The 17,053-nt window shown below is 36.7% G+C and overlaps 1 protein-coding gene across 2 annotated transcripts in view; it reads right to left on the bottom strand.

Annotated features, from left to right (window-relative positions):
• The window catches only part of YME1L1 (YME1 like 1 ATPase), a 61,840-nt gene that overhangs the window by 5,106 nt on the left and 39,681 nt on the right, over window positions 1–17,053 (bottom strand). For both annotated transcript variants that reach the window (XM_036261294.1, XM_036261303.1), the window contains exons 9-15: window positions 9,326–9,416; window positions 6,009–6,161; window positions 5,286–5,418; window positions 4,460–4,522; window positions 2,478–2,590; window positions 1,420–1,575; window positions 439–590 (exon numbers count right to left, since the gene is read on the bottom strand). In XM_036261294.1, the coding sequence (XP_036117187.1) occupies window positions 439–590; window positions 1,420–1,575; window positions 2,478–2,590; window positions 4,460–4,522; window positions 5,286–5,418; window positions 6,009–6,161; window positions 9,326–9,416 (861 nt within the window). The remainder of the gene's footprint in view (window positions 1–438; window positions 591–1,419; window positions 1,576–2,477; window positions 2,591–4,459; window positions 4,523–5,285; window positions 5,419–6,008; window positions 6,162–9,325; window positions 9,417–17,053) is intronic.

Below are 17,053 nucleotides of genomic sequence, written 5' to 3'. Positions count from 1 at the left end.
TAGATAATGCTGTATTTTTTAAATAACAGGTAGATAGGTCTGTTCTATACTTTGTTGACAAAAGTATTTAAAATGTCTATAATTAGAAAAATATGAGAAAACATGTACTCAATAAGAAAAATCTTAGAAAAACTACTGAACCAGTACATAATTTCTTTTCTGGAGGGAAAAAGCAATTACATAATTGAGAATTATACTTGGCTGTCATCCAGAATTAAATTTCATATTATAATGTATAGTATCTGAAATATTAAGGATATTCTTTATTAAAAGATAAATTTCACAAGTCTCTAATTTCAAGATGGTTCAGGAAGTTAAAGTATCAGCAAACTTAGGAAGAACCTGAATGTTCCTTTAAAGTGATTTTTTCAGCAATTTCATACATAGGCTTCTGGGAAGCATTATTTGAAAGCAAAAAAAAATCTACATGATACTCACATGTCCAAGGGTTGGCCCTCGTGGCATGATTGTAGCTTTGTTGATAGGCATTGCATCTTTAGTGTAATATGCAATGATAGCATGACCAGATTCATGATATGCAGTGATGGTTTTGTTTTTGTTATCGATTTCCACGCTTCTACGTTCAGGCCCTAAAGACAAAAGTTTAATCAGCTTAAATGCTCCATTAGAGAGATGTATTTAAATGAATGAAACCCATTTGCCTCAAAGTTGTTCTTAGAGCAAGATGATTTAGTATCATTGAGAAATATTTTAAACAAAGTAAAAGTTTAAAAATAAGAATTCCACAACACATACAAATGACAACAATGTCAACTGAAAACCAAAATTGTTAGAACTATCATCTTACTCCTTACAGCAAAGGGGAAAGCTGAATCCTATTTCTAGATAATACACTTCTAATTTAAAAGAATGTCATAGTTAACCTGTTTTGAACCCAACTCAAGATTTAAAATAAAAAGTAAACACTGAAAAGAATAAAATTAACTATTACTTCCTCAGCAATATTAGACATGAGTGAAAATATGGGCAACCATGACCCCCCAAAATGTGCCATCATATAATATATAATCTGTTTGTTAGAGGCCAAATTGTTTTCCTATGTTCAAACATACATTTTCATGTCCCTATACCATTGTTTTTATTTTATTATTAATCTTCACCCAAGAATACTTTTTCCATTGATTTTTACAGAGTAGAAAGGAGGGAGGGAAAGAAAGACATCCATTGGTTGTCTTCTGCACGACCCCAACTGTGGTGGGGATCAAACCTGCAACCCAGATATGTGCCCTTAACTGGATATCGAACCCAGTGAATCTCACACATTTGTGGGGCCCAAAGCTCTAACCACTGAGGAACACTGGCCAGGGCTACCTTTGTTTTAAAAACCTCTCAAAATGAAGAATTTATTCTCTAGTATAAGTATACCGGAAGAGTATTAGAGAAAAAAAGAAAACCTACCCATTAGAATTTTGTCTTTGGAGAACTCTAGTTCTTTCATGGTAACCATTTCTTTTCCATCAACAGCTGCCTTTAAAGCAGCTTGGTTCACAAGATTTTCCAACTCTGCTCCAGAAAAGCCAACAGTACCTCGAGCTATGATTTCTGGATCAACAGCTACATAGATACAACACAATACATTAATGTCCCAAAACAGCTAACAGAAAATTTTTCAGAAAGAAATAAAATTTCAAAAGAAAGAAAACAGTCATCGTGAACTATAATTTAAAATATTTATCTTAACAAAACTAAAAAACAAACTTACTTTATTAAATTCTAAGGAAAAAGCAAAAATTACTATTAAATATGCCATTAAAATTGCCATTAGAACCAAAAAAGTTCTTAAATTTAAATAACCTTGTCAAAAATAAAGAAATGTAGACTTATCAGATAATTTTAAAACATTCAATTATGACTACTATCATTACTGGCCTAATGACCAATCAAAAAAGCATACTCATAGATATTTTTATTTTCTACATTTCATCTTAAAATACTTTGGACATAAAAGCTTTTATGAGAAACATATTTGGTTTTAGGAATTTACTGATATATCTTTGAAAGTACTGTAGCTTTAATAGCTGTTTTTATTACTCAGGTTGATTTATGATCTTTTCTTTCCATGTGTTTTGCTTTACAGGTGGCTTTCCACTTCTTTGGCACCAAAGTGACTATATCATGAGGCATTGTGCTCATAATATAAAGATGCTTTGTCTATTATTTTATATTTTACATTCATCTTAAAAAACATACATACATTCATCTTCAAGTATTATCTATCTGAATACTCAAAAGAAAACCTTCACTAGAATCAGAATTCAAAATGATAAAATCTCCTGGATATACATTAATTATGAAATTGACTTTTTTTAAAAAAGGACATATGAATGGAAGAAAAGAAGACATATAATGAAACTGGTCTTTTAAGAAATTGCTCAAGTAAGAACCACAAACAGGGTGGATTGACATATTTCCATTTTATGAAGATAACAATGTTTGTATCATGGAATTAAACTTACACTGATCAAACTTTATTTTATTGAGATACCATTTCAAAATTTCTGTTCGACCTCTTACATCTGGCCTTGGAACTGTTACCTGCATGTCAAAACGACCAGGACGAATTAAGGCGCTAAAGAAACAATACAAAAAAGAACAAAAGAAAATTAGTAAGCTAACTATCGAAGATCAAGTTAAAGAGGATGACCACATTAAGAAGAGGTTGGAAAGACAATGTAACCAAAGGTTAGATGGAGTTTTGAATATAAGTATGTAGATAGTTCCTTATAAAATATGACTCAAATAAATTTCAATAATCAGAAGAAAAAAGAAAGGTATACATAGATATGTGTGTGTCTATAGATAGTACACACCCCTCAGAAACAAAAATGTGCAAGTTAGGGAATAATTCTATAGCACTCTATTATGAGAACTACATACCCTTCTTAAATGCCGTAAGTATAGAATGTTAAATTTGATCCCATAATTTGTCTCAGGCAGACAAATTATTAGATCAAATAAAAATATGAACAGCTTCTATAATAAAATCAACAAAAATTTAAAACTATACTAAATTTATTATTATTATTATCCTCACCCAAGGACATTTTTGCATTTATCATCAGATAGAGCGAGAGGGAGAGAGGGAGAAAGAGAGAGAAACAGAGAAACATCAATGTGAGAGAGACACATCAACTGGTTGCCACCCACATGACCCCAATTGGGGCCTGGGGAAAACTGCAACCGAGGTACGTGCCCTTAGCGGGAACCAAACCCAGGCCTCTTTGGTCCGTGGGCCGACAACTCTAACCGCTGAGCCAAAGTGGCCAGGGCCTAAATTTATTTTAAAGAATGTTCTCCATCTGCCCTGTTGGTGTGGCTCAGTAGTCGAGGGTTCAATTCCTGGTCAGGGCACATGCCCAGGTTGTGGACCTGTTCCCCAGTGGGGGGCATGCAGGAGGTGGCCAATCAATGTGCTCGCTCATAGATGTTTCTATCTCTCTCTCTCTCTCTCTTCCTTCCTCTCTAAAATCAATTTAAAAAAAACAAAAACAAAAACAAAAAAAACTGCTCTCCACCCAAAAAGGGTTTTGTGATACATAAGTTGGCAGAAGGTTCTTTTAACAGCTTTACTGAGATATAATTCACATACCACCAAATTTAAAGTAAATACCAACATTCTCCGGGCATGCCCACACCTTTCCCCCTCCTCTCTATATGCCCCAGGCTCGTCATCTCTGTTATCTCGGCCTTTCTTTTTCCTAAGCTCCAAGTGCCCTTCTTCTGCCTATGTAACTTGTTTCCTGTACCTATGGAGTCCAGTTGCCTCACCTTTTCTACCTCTGTAACTTTCTAAATAAAGTGTCTCTTGAATTTGAAAAATAAAGTGGATAATCCACACATTTTTAACATAGAATTCTGCAACCATCACCAAAACCTAATTTTAGAATATTTTCATCCCCCCTCAAAAAAAAAAACAAAAAAAAAACACATATCCACCTGGTAGTCACTCCCTATTCTCCCCAGCTTCTAGCAACCAATAATCTATCTACTTTCTGTTACCACGGATTTACTTATACTGGACATTTCATATAAATAGAACTATATATAATATCTGATGTTTTGTGATTGGCTTCCTTCTCTCAGCATCATGTTTTTAAAGTTCATCCATGCGCCCTGGTCAGTTTGACTCAGCAGTTCGAGCACTGGCCCGCAGACCAAAGAGTCACGAGTTCAATTCCAGTCAAAGGCACGTATCTCAGTTGCAGTTCGGTCCCCAGCCCTGGTCTGGGTCGCGTGGGAGGCAACCAGTCGATGTGTCTCTCTCACGTCAATGTTTCTCTCTCACACTCTCTTCCTTTCTCCCTTTCTCCCTCCTACTCTATCTGAAGATGAATAGAAAAACATCCTTGGGTGAGGATTTAAAAAATTAAAAATAAATGAAGTTCATCCATATTCCAGCATGTATCAGTACTTCACAAAAGTTGTTTTTAATACTTACTTATCTAATGCCTCTGGGAAGTTTGTGGCTCCTATGATGATAACTCCTTCATTGGGTTTAAAACTAAAAAAAAAAAAAAGTACCTTTTCACTAAAAATTGTAAGAGCACACATATAGAAATGTTTGACACCATACTATTTATCATTAATATTAATAATAACAAAGAAAAAGGATTGATTTTATGTCCCAAATGATATCTCTACTTTTTAAAAGGAACAACTGTTAGGCCAGTGTACTTCAACTGCTAATAATAAACCATCAAATCATCTGTGACTATACTCTGCACAATATTTGTTCTACTGAGGAAGAGAACACCTGACACAAAAAGGTGGAGCACCTGACTAATTTTTGAAAAATTACTTTCAAGTTTACTAATTCAAATTATTTAGTCCTAGACTTCCTAATTGGTTCCAGATGTCTTATGTCTTTTATAGAAATACTTTTGCTTTTTTTCAAAGCAACCTTATCTCTTGCTTTTTATATTATGAAAACTGATGCAAGCTTTTAATCTATCAGCAGACTCAAATCTTGTCACAAATTGTGTAGGGACCAGCATACCCCCCCGTTTATATCGCCAAAAAGACTACTAGTCTCAGCAGCAATCACTGCTTTCCTGTCATAATACAATAAATAAAAAAAGATGCACTTATCACCAATTAAAAGGAGTTGATACATTAATTACCACATTAGGATTAGAAACAGTACCATCCTGACTTGACTTCTTGTACGAAGGACTACTCTGTTGCCTATAAACTTAAGATTTTTCTTCTCTCTTGTATGTTACCAATTATATCACCATATTCCAAAGACAAGAAGATTCAATTACCCATCCATTTCAGCAAGAAGTTGATTTATAGTCTGCCTTGAATATGGATGCATTGGAGATTCAATTCGCTTTCCACCAACAGAATCTAATTCATCAATAAATATAACACAAGGAGCATTTGCTTTTGCTTCCCCTAGGAAAACAGAAAAGATTCAAATAAACTTAATGAAATTAAAACTTTTTTAACAAAAATCATATAAATATTAAAAACCTGTATGACTGTCAAAAGCCAACAAAAGATATTCATTAGGGAAAAAAAATACACAAAAAGGAGTTTTGTTGTTTTCTTTTTTTTTTTTTACTGATTAAAGGACAATAGCCTCAGAAGAAAAAGAAATTATACCATAAAGAATGATATATAATAAAAATAACTGAGTATTCACTCATTCTTCCTAGCTTTACAAACCATCAATCGGGTTTGAAGTTAATTACATACTACAGAAATGATGAATTGAATAAAAAAAACAAAAACAAAAAAATCCAGCTTTTCTGCAGCCCCAACTACATCTAACACTTCCACTAGCTATTCTGACTATAGTTGGAGAAAAGTACAAGTCTATTTTAGCTAACACATGAAGCTCTCTGGAATCAGAACCCCACAATAGCTATTTCAGCTAAATATCCATCTTAATTAAGTAGCAAAAAGAAAGGGGTGAAAAAACCTCCTCCCCTAAAATAAAATAAAAAAAGTTAGTATTGTATGAAAGATACATTAAAACATACTAAAAAGATTTCTTATGCGGCTGGCTCCCACACCCACAAACATCTCATCAAATTCTGATCCAGAAGCATAATAAAAAGGAACATCAGCTTCTCCAGCCACAGCCCGAGCAAGAAGTGTCTTTCCTGTTCCTGGTGGTCCAACTAAAAGAATTCCTATAAAAAAAAATAAAAAAACACAAATTCTGATATAAATCTAAAAAATTAATTATTAATTTATATAACTCTGAGGTTATGTAACACATCAATGACCAATATTTTGAAACAGCAAAATGCATTTGTCTCTACTAATGATTTGCTTCATGATCTTCTCCATAACTCATTTTCCTGTATTATCCAAATACTGTTTACATATCAGCAATAGACAGGACAGAATTCTGAGGAAAAGTAATATAAACTTATCACTAAGCAAATAAGATAAAATTCACATAAAAACAGTTTAAGAGACTAAACAACAAATGTAATGCAAGAACTTGGAACTGATGCACTTCCATAAAAAACACATTTTAAAAATTCTAGGAACATCTGGGTAAAAATTTGAAAAATATTGGAGAGTACACGATTATTAAGAAAATAGTGTGTGGTTTTGTTTGGTAGGATACATTATTTTTTCCCTTTTATGTAGGATAATGTCCTTACTTTTAGGTGATGCGTAACAAAATATTTAGATGTAAAGTAGTTAATATCTACAGCTTTCTTTCTAACTTCTCTGTATGTTTGAAAATTTTCATAACACATTAGAATAATACAGTTTCCTGGTTTACATAACCTTTTAATTTTTCAGACTATATTTAAAAAGGTAACAAAACTGTAATTTAACACTAAAAAATAATCTTTAAGGAAAGCTCAAAAATACCCTTAAGACTATCCTTGTAGTTTCATATTATTGTGGTTCCTAACTGGTTTAAATCATCACCATGTCAATTGCTGTAGATTACATCTTGATACCTGAGGATTTTCCCACAAATTTATAAAATATTCCATGTGATCAGAAAGAAACATAATTGTTTTTATGGTTTTAAACATGCTGCCTATGATGTTACAGTAATGATTAATAAATGAACTCTAGCAAAAACTCATGCATATTATTTTTATGTACTACTGAACATTCTCAGTAGATACTAGAGTATAAAAACAAGCCTTAGCCCGGCCAGTGTGGCTCAGTGGTAGAGCGCCAACCCATGCACCAAGAGGTGCCCGGTTCAATTTCCGGTTGGGTCAGATGCCCAGGTGGCGGGACAAATCCCCAGTGTGGGGCATGTGGAAGGCAGCCAATCGATGTTCTCTCATCAATGTTTCTCTCTCTCTCTCCCTCTTCCTTCCCCTCTCTCTAAAATCAATAAAGAAAAAAAGAAAATACAAGCCTTATATGAGTACCCCTTTAACTCACCAATTCCATTTCTAGCATTGGAATCTACAATAATCTATAAATAACAAATGAATAAATCTAGAATTTGTTCTAAGTAAATAATTAAGCATGTAGACAAAGCCTTAAGATACTATGCTAATTTAAATAGTAATAGAAATTATTTAAAAGTTCAATATAAATGGATCAAGTATAGCACAACCCTTCTAGAAGGACACCATAAAGTCATTACAATTCTGCACTCAGATCCAATATGTGGGTTTTTCCCTCACATCAACAAGCAATTCTAACATCAGCAGGATATCCTACAATTCAACTCAATTCTGACACTACCTACCTAGAGATAGCATTAGATCCCACAGGTTAAGAACTCAGTCCCATAATACCGCCCCACTCTCCCCTTGAGATCCCAGTGGCGACACCAGATTGTTTCCTATGCTTCTGACCAACAAGCTAGTCAGAGGTTCCAATATCTTCCTTCTTGGGTACGATTAATTTGCTAGAGCAGTTCACAGAACTCAGAGAAACATTTACTGAGATTACTGATTTATAATAATGTATATATAACTGGAACAGTCATATGACAGGGCAGGAAAACCCCATCCTTTTAGGTTTTTATGGAGACCTCAATACATAGACAGGATTGATAAATCATTGGACACCGGGCATTGATTCAACCTCTAGAACCTCTCACTCCCCAGGGATGGAGAAATCAGTAATTGGAGGGTACTAAATGCTCCACTCTTCTAAGCACAGGGTAGGTTCTCCTGACAACCTGCCCCGATCCTCAGTGTGTTCCAAGTTACCTCAATAACACAACAAAACACACCTTTCATTGCTCTCTTCACTATAAAATTCCAAGAGTTTTAGGAGCTCTGTGTTAGTAACAGGGAATAAAACTAAATATGTTTTGTATTATAAATCACAATATTCCACAGTAACTAAACATCATATTGAGTAACTGTGAGAAAACTTCAAACAAAATCAAACTGAAGAACATTCTAAAAATTTGTGTATACTCTACACAATTTTTAAGATCATAAAAAAATCCACCCAAATCACCATAAGAAAAAAATAAGGCTGAGAAACAGAAATTTTTTCAGATTAAAAAAAATTTAGCCCTGGCCAGTTTGGCTCAGCGGTTAGAGCGTCGGCCTGCGGTCCGGAGAGACCCGGGTTCGGTTCCCGCTAAGGGCACGTACTTCGGTTGCAGTTTGTCCCCGGCCCTGGTTGGTCGTGCGGGTGGCAGCCACTCGATGTGTCCCTTCACGTCGATGTTTCTCTCTCTCTCTCCCTTCCTCTCTCTCCCTCCCACTCTATCTGTACAAAAAATGGAAAAATATCCTCGGGTGAGGATTAAAAAAAAAAAAAAAATTTAAATGATATGTGTGAACCTGGATTGGGTCCTGAACCAGGGGTTGGAGTGGAATGAAGGAACCTAACTACAAAGGGTGTTACTGGGACAACTGCTGAAATTAGAATACGATTGTCAATTGATAAGTTTTGGATCATCATTACATTTCCTGATTTGAAAAACTTTACTGGAGTTATGTAAATAAAACTATCCTTATTCGTAGGAAATATACAATAAGATTTTTAGGAGTAAAGAAGCATACATGACATAATATTTAGAACTTCTCTCAACTGTTTAAAAAAATGCATGTATGTAAAGAAAGTGAATGAGCAAACAGGACAAAATATTTTAAAATTGTTGAGTTCGGGTTGAGTAGAGAGTTCTTTATCCTATTCCTGCAAATCCACTTAAGTTTGAATGATAACAAAATTTTAAATTATTAAAAAAAAAAAAAGGTTACAGAAAGGTATGTTCAGAATGAGAAGTAATTTATAATAGCAATTAAAAACTAAACTTTAATCAGTTAAATCTGATAAAATTAAGTTAGTAATATATTACAGTATTTTTTATGTCAAATCTGGTAAAGGAAAGATACTTTACCTTTTGGAAGTTTGCCTCCAAGCACAGTAAATTTTTGTGGATTTTTCAAGAATTCCACAACTTCCTGTAACTCTTGTTTAGCTTCCTCCACCTACAGTGACACAATTTACCAAACAATTTAAAATAATAATTTGATTATCAAGGCATGCTCTTTGGAAATTATACATTTAATTGGAAATTAACTTGTTCTCTGGTTTCAGTAAAAGGGGTATACAAAAATACCCCTTTATAAATGTACAAAAAGTTTTCTCCCGGCCCTTATTGCCAATTATGCTAAGTCTCCTAATATATCCCCACAAAAGAAATTTTTAACTGCTTACATTTTTTAAAAAATATGTTTTCATTGACTTTTTAGAGAGAGAGGAAGGGAGAGAGAGAGGAACATCGATGTGAGAGAAAAACAATTGGCCGCCTCCTGCATGGCCCCTACTAGGGATCAAGCCCTCAACCTTGGCATGTGCCCTGACTGGGAGTCAAATGGAGCCCTCAGTCCATGGGATGACGCTCAGTCCACTGAGCCACACAGGCTGGGCTAACTGCTCACATTTTTTAAAACTACTGCTTCCTCTAGTTAACAAAACTATTTATTCAAAATTCTATTCAAATGTGTAAGTGGTCTCTGATCTAGCTAGTTTGAAATCCATAACTTTTTTTTGACCTGGTTATAAGCTTCAAGAGCAAATTATGTGGACTTACTATATACTGTATTAATGATGTTAATAGTATATTACTATAGTATATTAATGATAAGGGGTTTGTGTTTAACTTAAAGCATTAATTTCTGATTATGAGGCTGTTTTCATTATAAGGAATTTCTATGACATTATAAATAATTCAGTTTCTCATAAATGCCAAAGGGCAGTGACTAAAATTAAGCTATGGTGTACTGGTATTGTTTTATAAAGGGTTGTGGCAAAAAGAAGTTTAGAATATTTAATCCCCCAAATATTAAACTTTTCAGAACTGTCATCCCTGGCAAGAATGAAGCTCAATCTGGCCAACGAAGATAGTAAGTAGAACAACAGCTCAGTTTTAAAAACTCTCATGTAAGATTACAAAAGTTGCCTATAAGAAATGGTGAGAAATTTTCCTAGATAGCACACTAGAAAAGTCAAAAATACAAATACCTAGTGCAGGATGCCAAGATATTAAACAATAGTGGTGCCTTGGCCAGTGTGCTCAGTGGTTAGAGCGTCAGACTGCACAATGAAAAGTCACAGGTATGATTCCCAGTCAAGGGCACATACCTGGGTTGCAGGTCAGATCCCTGGCCCTGGTTGGGGCACTGGTGGGAGGCAACCAAATGATGTCTCTCTCTCACATGGATGTTTTTCTCTTTCTCTGTCTCTCCCTCTCCCTCCCCCTCTCCTGATACATCCCTTCCCTTCCACTCTCTCTAAAAATCAATGGAAAAAATATCCTCAGATGAGGAATAACAAAAACAAACAAAAAAACAAAACAATAGTTGTGGCAATATGCTAACCTAAAAAACAACAGTGCATTAACTGGGCCAAAATCTTGACTTGGCTCTATCAAGAAATATAGACCTATAACTCCAGACTTAAATTTCCCAAGGAAAAAAACCTAAAATCCTTTGATGGGTAAAATCTTACAATTTAAAAATTTTGGCTATTCACTGGCTGATGTAGCACAGTGTTTGGAGCATAAGCTCAGGCACCAAAGAGTCATGGGTTCAATTCCCAGTCAAGGGCAGGAACCTGGGTTGTAGGTTTGATTCCTGACCCTCGGGTGCATGCAGCAGGCAACCAATTGATGTGTCTCTCTCACATGTTTCTGTCTCTCTCCCCCTCCCTTTCCACTCTCTAAAAATCAATGGACAAAATATCCTCAAGTGAGGATTAACAAAACAAACAAAAAATGTTGATTACCAATTAAAATTACAAACATGTGTGTTTGTGTGTACTTCTTTATATCTATTTAAATTATACTGATCAAATAATACATTTCCTAATCCAATTCATCTCATTAGCAGCCAAATTCAAATCTCATGTTAGATCATTTAGTAGCTCACAGTGAGAAAAAAAGAGCTCAGGTACTTTGTGTATGGTTTAAAAAAAAATAGTTGGGAAGAGTGCACTAAAACATGAAACATATCTTGCACAAAAGGGGATTCTGAAAATTTTAAATTACATTCATGACTACCTTTAATTTCTAGAAAAATTTTCTCAGGAGTATTTCCAGGAAATAAACAACTGTTAGAGTAAGCAGGACTTGGCCAGTTTGGCTCAGTGGTTTAGAGCAGCGGCCCATAAACCAAAGGGTCTCAGGTTCGATGCCTGGTCATGGGCATGTACCTCGGTTGCAGGTTCAATCCCTGGCCCCAGTTGGGGTCACACATGAGGCAACCAATCAATGCGTCTCTCTCACAGTGATGTTTCTCTATATATATCTAAAAAACAAACAAATAAACAAACCATAAAAACAATGAAAAAATATCCTGGGCTGAGGATTAACCAAAAAAAAAAAAAAGAGTAAGCATATTTTCTGTTAGATTTGATATGGTCTTTACAATTATTTTGTTTAAATTATTAAAACTTTACCACAACATTCATAAGGCTAATGGTAAAAAGCAAAGATTTATCCACTTCTAGGCCCATGAGAAATGCATATACATGTTCACCAAGAGACATATACAAGAATATTCACAGCAGCACTACTTCAGCCCAACCTAGAAACAACCCAAATGTCTACCTAATGTGAAATAAATATACAGTGGTTTGGCATTCATAGAAAAGAATACTACGCAATGAGGATGAATGAACTAAAACTCCAGAAAACATAGACGGATCTCACAAACATCATGTTAGGTGAAAGATGTATCATGTATCATATTCATATAAAATTCAAAAAGCAGCACAAGCTAATCTATGACACAGGACAATAATTATTCTTACGGTGGGCAGAAATGGAACAAGAAAGAGGCACTAGAGAGGGTCTGGTAATGTTCTAGTTTATTTGTGCTTTTGGTTTTTTAAGATATGTTTTTACTGATTTATTTTAGAGAGAAAGGGAGAGGGACGGAGAGAAAGAAACACTGATCAGCTGCCTCCTGCATACCTCCCAACTGGGGGTCGAGCCTGAAACCATGGCATGTACCTGACTGGGAATCAAACTGGGGACCTCTTAGTGCATGAGAGCCACACCAGCCGGGCTGTTCTGTTTTTGTTTTTTTTTTTTAGTTGTGTGCTGATAACAAGTGTGTTCACTGTGTGAACATTTAATAATATATACATTTTTGTGGCATGTTAAGTTTATTCTTAGGGGTTTTTATCCTTACCCGAGGACATTTTTCCATTTTTTGTTCAGATAGAATGGCAGGGAGAGAGAGAGAGAGAAACATCGACGTGAAAGGGACACATCGAGTGGCTGCCACCCACACAACCAACCAAGGCCGGGGACAAACTGCAACTGAGGTACGCGCCCTTAGCGGGAACCGAACCCAGGTCTCTCTGGACCGCAGGCTGACACTCTATCCGCTGAGCCAAACTGGCCAGGGCTGCATGTTAAGTTTAAATAAAAGTTATGTTTAAAACAGATTTGACTGCATTATTAAAATAATTTTATAAAAATATTTAAAGATATTCATGTTCTATATGACCAAATACGTTTTGGTCAAGGTAATAGATAACTTTAAACAATGGGGGGAAAAAAGGAAAGAGATTAAGCACCACACACACAAATTATGTTTTCTCTTCCCTGTCTCTATGGCAAAAGAATTTCCAGGTGAGGAATATAAAATCTATGGAAGAGCCCTGGCCAGTTTGGCTCAGCGGTTGAGCATCAGCCTGCAGACCAGAGAGTCCTGGGTTCGGTTCCTGCTAGGGGCATGTACCACAAAAAAAAAAAAAAAATCCATGGAGGAAAACAAGGTTATGAGGATCAAGGCAATGAATGAAGTTATAAAAGCCCCTATTAATACTTTTATGGTAATAATACATAAAAGTGTCCTGACATAATCAAACATTCTGGGCAAGAACATGACATTCCTATACAAGTTTATCAAGAATTCATAAAATTGATCACAGGTATTACCAAGTGGCACACCTATTACAGTAAATGCTACTGAGTTACTTTGCTTTATAAAAATTTAGATTTTGTATCAAATGTTTATTGAGATTAGCACAGAAAACCTTGTGAGGCCCTCTCTACCTGTGGCATCCCCCTTCTCTAATGTTTGGTTAATCAGCACGTCTTCTATGGCTTTGCACTCAGCAATGGCCCATTTCCAAAAGAAGTGTAGTATGTTGAGTAATTAGCAAGGATGGGCAAAGGTAGGTCTACAAATAATGCAAATAAATAATACAATAATTAAACGATAATACAAGAATAAACCGTGTTTTGTGTATACTCACAGCTGTAAACCTACTTTTGTCTATCCAGTGTACACATTGCAAGGAGAAAGTAAGAATGCCTTGCTAACCATGGCCTCAGCACAACTTCAATGCAGAACAGGCCCTCTAAGTGCAGACCTCAGAAAGAATGAGAAGGGACCGCTGCATTGACAAGTCTAGTTTTCAAATAGTCACTGTACCAACCTCTTCCTCAATTGTGCCCTTCTCACAATTCCAACAGAGTTCACAGCTATTTAAATAGTAAAGGAAAGGAAAGGACTACTTGGTATAAAACTGCCATAATTCCTGATGCCCTATTCCCCAATAGTCAAGGTTGAAAAATAATGCTTATATATAAACAGAGACCAGAGTGTGAAGAGAAGAGGAGCAGAAAAACATCATCGGCCTCTCCAGAGTCGGAAGAGTCCTTAGAAGTCATGGATTTCAAGTTCGTCCCGCAGGAAGAATTTCTTCCAAATATGCTTCAGAGAGAAGTACCCACCCTCCACTTGATCACATTCATTTGTCATTAAATTACAGACAATCTTTATCAATCCCACAAATAATTAAACACTATTATTATGCTTTCCCCCCAGCTTAACAATCAGTAGAAGAAAACATTCATACTGACAGGTCTCAATATAAGTTAATGATCCCACCCTGCGAGTGGGCCTAGCAATCATATTCCATTTCCCTAAGGCACTCAATTCCTACACAATTTCACACCTCCTCCATAAACCAGTCATCCTTCTTCTTCCTTTCACATTCTCTCAGTTCATGACTTTGATTCTGACTTCTCTCTCAATAAAATTCCACAACACCAACCCCCCTACATACCTCATCTACCAGTTTACACATGTCCACTTCATTTTCTTTTATAATAGATGAATTGTCTGCCCTACTCTTTCCAACAAAATTCAAAAATTATTTGTAATCATCTATTCCCTTTCATTTCCTTCCATCTCTGTAAACTTACTGCAGTTAGGATTCAACCCCCGATTCACCACTGCAATTGTTCTTTATCAAGTACACCAATGATCTCCCCATTGCTGAACAGAATGATCAATTCACATGAGTCCAACAGCATTGCACATAGTTGATCACTCCCTCATTGTAGCAATTTTCTTCTAGAATAATACACTCAGCTACCTCATTGGAAGCTACTCAATCATTCCTGGTTATTCTTCTCTGTCCTCTGAACCTTTTAATACTCTACAATTCAGTACCTAGGCTTCTTCTCTTTTATACATCTAAATGTAACCCTTATTATAATTTTTATCTTCTAGCTTAGATCTCTCCCATGAATGGCAAAATGGTCGCTCCACATGTTTACACAACACCTTCATTTAGATTTTCTCACATAATACACCCCAAACTGAATTCCCATTAAATTTCATGTCAAATATTATTCCTCTGTTCAAAATGCTTCAATGACTCCCACTTTCTCAGAGAAAAAGCCAATGTCTTTATAATGGCTTACAAGATGCTATGCAATCTGCTCCTATTTACCTCCCTGATCTCATCTCCCAGCAGTCTTGATAATTTACCTTGTTCACTCCATGCTACATAAAAGTGACCTTTTTAGCCCTGGCTGGGTGGCTTACTTAGTTGAATGTCATCCCATGCACTGAAAGGTCACTGGTTCAATTCCCAGTCAGGGCACATACCAAGGTTGCAGGTTCGATTCCCAATAGGGGTGTATGTACAGGAGGTGAATAATTGATGTATCTCTCTCACATCAATGTTTCTCTCTCTTTCAGTCTTCTTCCTCTCTCTCTAAAATCAATAAAAACATATATTTTTTAAAAGTGACCTCAACAAACAAACAAGGTACCTTAATGTTTCAGTCTTTTATTCTTTCTGCCTCTAGCAAAATTTGTTCTTTGTTCAAATACATGTATGGTATACCCCACTTATCTGCAAATCTTTACTTAAATGTCACCATTTCAATCAGTCATACCCTGAACGCCCCAATTAAAATTGTGACCTTTAGAAATTTTAAAGATGGTAGCCGAGTAGATACAAGTTACACTCACCTCTTCCCAGGACCATATTAGAGTAGTGGCTAAAGTATGGAACAATGAACTTGAATAACAATCTATCAACTAGCTAAACAGAAGTCTTATAACTAAAAATTTACAGAGGAGCCTGCATCGAAACAGGTAGGAAAGACATAAATGCAAAAGGGGCTGGCCTCGCACCCATGTGTGGTGGATGAGAATCCACTGGGCTATCTCAGCTACTTCTCCTAGAGGAGCTCCATGTCAGACTACCTCACCCAAAGCACTAGAGCCCACACAATATGCAGCTGTGAAAATCAGCAGGGATTCCACACACCCTGGGGGCAAATGGGATGGCCTTCTTGAAGGGTCAGTGCACAGACCTGGCAATCACCCTGGGCTCAACCACAGGAATAGTTCCTGAGGGATGGACCAGAGTCAAAAAGGGAGAAATTGAGTGGCATGGCTGAAGGGAGAGGGTGGAGTGACAGCAGCAAGCATTCCTGTGCTGGGTCCCGCTCCCACAGTGCCCACAGATGCCATCTTTCCTAGGCCAAGCCTTCCCCTCCTTATAACATCAGCCTGGTAAGAGGCAACAGACCTTCCATGCTGACTACTGGAGACCCTGACCATTCAGGATTGCTCCCAGTCTTTTCTAGTCTCCAGCCTAGGCACAGGGTGAAGACCTTACTGAGGAGCTCTCCAAGGAGGGGTTTGGGTAGTGCCAATCACATCAGTAGACAAACAGCTGTGGAGCTGGAAGAGAGGGCTATTTTTCCCTCTGTGTTTGAGCCATAACTCTGTTCTTGTGCAGATCTCCTCTCAACATGGCCATATCTTGGTTAATTTTAGCCTGGTGAATGCATCTGCCAGCCTCATCCTGATGACTCCTTGAAACCCTGGCTCTACCCAAAGGGTCTGTGGGTCCCAGGTGGGCAGTGGCTGACCTTGGAATACCTTAAAACTTTAGCCAAGTGGCCTCAGACCCAGCACTGGTACTTATCATCAGGGGAGCATCACTCACCCCTACCTAGTGACTCACTGAGAACCTATCTCATGCAACTCATGCATTGCAATAGCCTCTTCCAAAAACTGAGCCTACTTGGACCATTTACTAACCTGCCCCTGGGCTCAGAGCTAATAGAAGGGGCGCTTTGCCCCTCTCATGCACACCAAGACCCAGCAGAGGCAGATAAATTCTGCAGATTGCTTTGTAGCTATAGACAATGACCTGCACCCAAATCCTTCGCAAAAGGCCCCAGATCCAACACACTTGGTGGTGGGCTTCAGACAACATCAGAGCACAATCTAAATAGCTCCAAAAGTGGCACACCCAAAGAAAGACCTCAGCAGGCACTGGACCCTGCTGGACAAAT

This window comes from Molossus molossus, unplaced genomic scaffold (assembly GCF_014108415.1).
Source record: "Molossus molossus isolate mMolMol1 unplaced genomic scaffold, mMolMol1.p scaffold_m16_p_1, whole genome shotgun sequence".
NCBI lineage: Eukaryota > Metazoa > Chordata > Mammalia > Chiroptera > Molossidae > Molossus > Molossus molossus.
The sequence above is the reverse complement of the archived record's forward strand: the minus strand, read 5'-3'. Positions and strand labels throughout refer to the sequence as shown.